Consider the following 6,000-nt stretch of genomic DNA (forward strand, 5'->3'; position numbering starts at 1 on the left):
CTTTAACACACTACACTAGGTCCCAGCTGCCATCTCTGGAAAGCAGAATTGGACGCAGCGCTGGTGGGGTGGGGAGTGTTGGGGGAGCCGAGTGCACCTGGAAGGAGCGGAGCGGACCAGGGGGTTGATCAGTAAGTCAGGTGGTGGAACATCGGCCTCGTAGGTAGGTCGGAAGGAAGGTGGTTAGAGCCAGAGCATGAGCCGCTGCAGGAGGAAACGCCGCCGGCAGGCCCTGCCCAGGCACCTCTGTACGTAACATGGCCCCCGCCGCGCACTTTGTCCTCCACCAGGCTCTACTGTGAAAGCGCAGGCGACCCCAGACGGCGCTCCTGCCAGACGGCGTTAGCTGAAATCTTAGACGTGATGGTTCGTTCTTTTGCTCCCATTCTTCCTCACCTGGCTGAAGAAGTGTTCCAGCACGTACCTTACATCAAAGGTAAGGAGCACTTGATTTGTTCTCACAATGAGAAAGCAGCTTGGTTTTCTCTACCCCGTGTAAGGGCCGCTCTCCCGTCTACACTGAGTGCCGGGGCAGGACACCTCCTGGTCCTTCTGTTGTCTCTGCACTTGTGTGGAGCAGAGGGGACGGGTTTCAGGACGGCCTTCAGGCCACCATGGACTGCTTTCTGAAAAGTGGAGCAGCCTGACATTACTGCAGTCGGGTTTTCTTAAACACCGTCATAAATGTCTGAAGTATGTTTTGGGTTTTATTAAAACGAAGTGTGGTGTGCTTAGTGAATATTTTTATAATGTTTTTTTTCCCCTCTGTTAATTAGTAAGCTTATAGAAAATTAACAACTATAGAGATTTAAAAAGAGAGAAAGTCACTCATAATCTTACTATCCAAAGATAACTACTGTTAATATTTGGGTATTTTTTCTATTTTATTTTCTTCCAGGCATCCTTTTTTCCTTTGAGGTCTTATTATATATTTTATCCTTTGTTTAAATTTCCAAATGTGAATATAAATGTTTGGTAAACATTTACAATGGCTCCATAATATTTACTATAAATAACAATTCTTATTTTCCATGATTATTTAATGGTTAGAGATTTATATACAGTTTAAAACAAGTATATGTAAATTACTTTACCTTATTATTATTATTTTTTTTTTTAAGAACCCAAGAGTGTTTTTCATACTGGGTGGATTAGAACAAGTTCTATCTGGAAGAAGCCAGGATTAGAGGAAGCAATAGAAGGCGCATGTGCAATGAGAGATTCATTTCTTGGGAGCATCCCGGGTAAAAATGCCGCCGAGTACAAGGTTACCATTGTGATAGAGCCCGGGCTGCTTTTTGAGATAATAGAGGTGAGTCGCGGTTTGTACCTTTGGAAATGATGTTAGTATCCTACAGCTTCACCTGAAATTTGGCTTTTGCCTGCTTCAGATTCTGTGTCTCTCTCTCTCTGCCCCTCCCCCGCTCACACTCTGTCTCTCTCTCACTCAAATGTAAATAAACACTAAAATTTTTGAAAAAACGCAAATCACTGGGCCTACTTGGATGTGACAGAAACCGATGACATTAGCTTCCAGCACACAGAAATTGAGTTTCGTGATAAGGGTTTAGTTTTCTGAGAATTTTATCAAAACAAATCTTAAAAAAACAAGGATTTCTATCTTTTTCTCAGGAGATCGGAACATTCATTTGCTCCAGCAAATCAACACGCATTCTCTCAAAGCAGTCATCCTATTTTTATTTCTAAAAGGACCATCAGAATTTTCTTCTTGGGATTCTTAGGGGCTCGTTGGCTAGATTGACTTTAATGTTTACATACTGGCTCAAGATTTTACTTTCACTGCTTGAGAAGAGAATTGATAATATATTTTTTAAAGTCTTACCTGCTATTATAGTTGTCTGTAAAATGACCATCTCATTTGGTTGGTAAGCTCAATTTAAGTATTTAGTAAATTAAGATTTGAGGCTTGAAACAGCTAGTATGTAGGAGATTGTTGACCATAGCAGAGAATTTCCGTAAGATTCTCACATTTTAAAATTTACCAGTTGGCAGGCTCAGACTCCTTTATTTTATGAACAGGGAAACTGAGGGCTGTTGAAACCATGAGCGAGCTAAGGTTTTACAGCCTAGTACTGGGTTTTCTTGTACATGTCCTGTGTCTTTTTCATTAGTTCTGAGTAAGAAGTTAAAAAAAAAAATCCAGCTTGTTTGGATCATTTACATTGGAAAAAAACTTCGGGATTAAAAAAAATTTGAGGGGCGCCTGGGTGGCTCAGTCAGTTAAGCGTCCGATTTCGGCTCAGGTCATGATCTTGCGGTTCGTGGGTTCAAGCCCGCGTCGGGCTCTGTGCTGACAGCTCAGAGCATGGAGCCTGCTTCCGATTCTGTGTCTCCCTCTCTCTGTAACCCTCCACTGCTCACACTGCCTCTCTCTCTCTTTCTCAAATAAATAAAACATTTAAAAAAATTTTTTAAAAAAAGAATGTATTTTCCTTAGGAGTCACCGCAAGTAGATGTCAGATGATGGAATCCTGGATCTATCAGTTACTAATTATGTGAATTTGTTAAAACCAAATTAATTTCCTTAAATCTTCTGTTTTCTCTTGAGTTTTGTTTTTTTTTAAGGAGTGTCTGTATTAGCTTATAAACTCATTTTGAAGAGCAAAATTACACTGAAAAATGTGAAAGTTCTTATCAGACACCCAACTTTATTGTACTTGAGAGGAGTCCTGTGGGTAATTCAGTTGCCCCCATTGGTCTGCGTTGCTGAAAGCCAGTCTGCTTATGTGGTACCTTGTCCCGTCTCCTAAAGTGGGAGGTAGGAGGCAGGAAAAGAAGTCTGGGCTGTGAGGCCACTAGACCTGGGCTGGAATTGCAGCCCCCACCTGCTGCTTGAGGACTGTGGGTGAGTGCACCCCCCGAGCGGCTTTCCTCAGTTGGAAAATGGGGGTGAGACACACTGTGAATGTTTCTAATCATAAGGGACATTTAGCATCTAGCATAGTGAGGTGCCTATTGACTGGAAATTTTTAAAAAAATTTTTACTTTGAGAAAGAGAGTACACAAGCTGGGGAGGGAGAGAGAGGAGAGACAGAATCCCAAGCAGGCTCTGCACCATCAGCACAGAGCCCGATGTGGGGCTTGAACTCATGAACTGTGAGATCATGACCCAGGCGGAGACCAAGAGTCAGATGCTTAACCGACTGGGCCCCCCAGGTACCCCTTGACTGGAAATTCTTATTTGAAACCTTGCATTCTAGTTAATCATTGATTTAATAGTGTTGGCTTAGGAGATACTGGTACCAAAGGGTTACTGGCTAAACACAGGAATCTGTTTTTTATACCCGGAGTTTACAGTAAACATTCAGATGGTAACTTTGACATGCTCATCCCCAGATGCTACAAGCTGAGGAGACTTCCAGCACCTCTCAGTTGAATGAATTAATGATGGCTTCCGAGACAACTTTACTCCCTCAGGAACCACGAACACTACCCGCAGATGCTGTTGAGCACAAAGGGACATTCCTGATCAATTTAGAAGGTAAGGAGGCCGCCAGCAGAACGGAGGGACCTGGAGACCTGAGTGATAATCCTAGGGCCTCTCCAGCCCTCCCATGGATTAGGTGTATTCTAAAGGCAGGTACGTTCCTGGAGTACATCTTTTAATGGAAGCTGGCCCACATGTCTAAACCAGCTCTCAGAAGCGTCCCGCACGATGATCTCGGGAACACAGGACTAGGGAGAGGAGAGCTTTCCTTCCTGTCCTGTGAGTAATTGATAGTTGTCATCGTGGGTGATGTCAGTTGGCCTCACTCCCGTTGGCTTTTTGTGTTCCTGTCCTTTGATACCCGGTACCCTAGCCTGCCCTGCCCCAGTGCTGACTCTGAAACTGCTTATTTTGCACACCCTATATTAACAGATTTAGCTATTTTTAAAATTTATTTTAGAGAGGGTGAGAGCACAAATGGGAATGAGGCAGAGGGAGAGAGAGAGAGACCGTCTCCATGCTCAGTGCATGGCCCTATGCGAGGCTCGGTCCCTGGGATCATGATGTGAGCTGAAATCAAGAATCAGATACACATTCCACCCAGGCGCCCCAAGATTTAGCCTTTTTTTTTTCTTTCCCAATGTTTTGTTTCTGAGAGAGAGAGAGCGAGAGAGAGACAGCTTTGAGCAGGGGAGGGTCAGAGAGAGAGGGAGACAGAATCTGAAGCAGGCTCCAGGCTCTGAACTGTCAGCACAGAGCCCGACGTGGGGCTCAAACCTACGAACCGTGAGATCATGACCTGAGCTGAAGTTGCATGCTCAACCGAGCCACCCAGGTGCCCCAAGATTTAGCCATTCTTAATGAGGGCTAAGGAAGATGCTTTCTTGAACGCTTACGCACAGTGGTCTCTCATAAGCAAGTACTCTCAGTGATGGAAATGGAGGCCCAGTAACACTAACAGAGAGTAACATGCAGATACTCTGGGAAAGGTGAGGCTGTGTGTGTTTGCCAGTTTGTAGGTGCCGTCAGGTGCCGTGGGGGTAACATACGGGCAACAGCTTAACCCTGAGGCCTGGGAGCACTGACCATGTAGTAAAGATTCTCACTTGCTTTTCAAAACGGTACTGTACGTTCTTTTTATAATGGCTAGAAAATAACTTTCTTCTATATATTCAGTCCAAAGTCTGAGCATTAATAATGGAGAAATTTTTGTTTTCTTTTGTTCAAACCAAGAAGATTTAATCTGGGGACACTGCAGCTGTCACTATAATTTGGCTCTTTTTAAAACTGTTGTGTAGCTAGAGAGGCAAAGTAATTGGTCAGAACTATCCCTGGATTAAGTAGGAGCTAGGAGGCCTGCTCTGCCCGACAAGATACAGAGTCCAGTGACTTCCCCCTCTCACTCAGGGTCTCCTGACCCCTCAGCTCTCAGGGTGTGAGGCCCCAGTCCTAGCTGTTTACGTAACGAGGCAAAGGAAGCAGTACGGACAAGCTTGGCCAGGGGCCAGGGGAAGGAGGAGTTATCAGGAACTAGAGATACAGGTGGAGTGGCCTGTCAAATACTCTCCATGCCTTGCTCTCCCCCAGGTGGCGATATTCGTGAAGAGTCTTCATATAAAGTAATTGTCATGCCAACTACCAAAGAAAAATGCCCCCGTTGCTGGAAGTGCACCGCCGAGTCCTCAGACACGCTCTGCCCCCGGTGCACCGAAGTCGTCAGCGGCAAGGAGTAGCTCGCTCTGTTGACAGCTGGCTGCGGAGTGTTTACAGCGCCGGAAAGAAACCCAAGACTTAGGTAATGAGTGGAAGAGTAAAAGGGTCAAATTCCGAATTAGAAGTTTGTCCTGTATTAGATAAAAATGTGTATATATTTATATACCTGCAGAAAAGTATAAATAGGTGGATGGACCTGGACATATCCATAGTGGATTTATTCAGAACAGAGGCACTGAATAGGTTTGCCTTCAGAGATGGCTGACCAGAAAATGTTTTATATTTTTAAATCTTGACTCGGGATTTAAGTTCTATAATGTCTAAAAATAAAGCCATTTGGAAAATCACGGATATTGGTGAGGTGGTAAAAATCAAGTAAAAACTATGGCTTTGAAGGCAAATGGCAGAAGTGTGTTTTTCCCTTAAGAAACAAAAAGTGGTTTCATTCTGCCTTCCTAGTGAACGTCAGCTTTTCATAGCACATCACCACCAAACTGGTTATTCTCATACAAGGGGGGGGGGGGAATCTTAATATTTGTATTTATGAATGTTGAAACATGAAAGCTTAAAATTTATTTCACTAACATACATGAATTCACAACAATGAACAGACACACAAAATAGAAGTATGTACAGAAGGTCACTACCTACAGTACATTAGATAAGAGCATTTTATAAACAATTCCATACTGGAGTAAAATGTTGCTAGGGATGGCTCATTCTATCAGCAGAAATCTAACTTCTAGAAGCCCCACAAATTCATTCCTGGCAGGGTGAGAAGGGGCTGTCGCTGTGGAGTGCTTAACGAGACGTGTCTCTTACAAATGAATGAACCACAG

At 43.8% G+C, this 6,000-nt stretch overlaps 1 protein-coding gene across 1 annotated transcript in view; it reads left to right on the forward strand.

Annotated features, from left to right (window-relative positions):
* The window catches only part of IARS2 (isoleucyl-tRNA synthetase 2, mitochondrial), a 66,180-nt gene extending 60,618 nt beyond the window's left edge, over window positions 1–5,562 (forward strand). Inside the window, exons 21-24 of the mRNA XM_077759806.1 lie at window positions 291–436; window positions 1,122–1,312; window positions 3,358–3,502; window positions 5,036–5,562. Coding sequence (XP_077615932.1) covers window positions 291–436; window positions 1,122–1,312; window positions 3,358–3,502; window positions 5,036–5,181 — 628 coding nt within the window. The 3' untranslated portion in view covers window positions 5,182–5,562. The remainder of the gene's footprint in view (window positions 1–290; window positions 437–1,121; window positions 1,313–3,357; window positions 3,503–5,035) is intronic.
* The last annotated feature ends 438 nt before the right edge of the window (window positions 5,563–6,000 follow it).

The sequence above is a fragment of the Crocuta crocuta genome, unplaced genomic scaffold, assembly GCF_008692635.1.
Source record: "Crocuta crocuta isolate KB4526 unplaced genomic scaffold, BGI_CrCroc_1.0 scaffold556, whole genome shotgun sequence".
Lineage (NCBI taxonomy): Eukaryota > Metazoa > Chordata > Mammalia > Carnivora > Hyaenidae > Crocuta > Crocuta crocuta.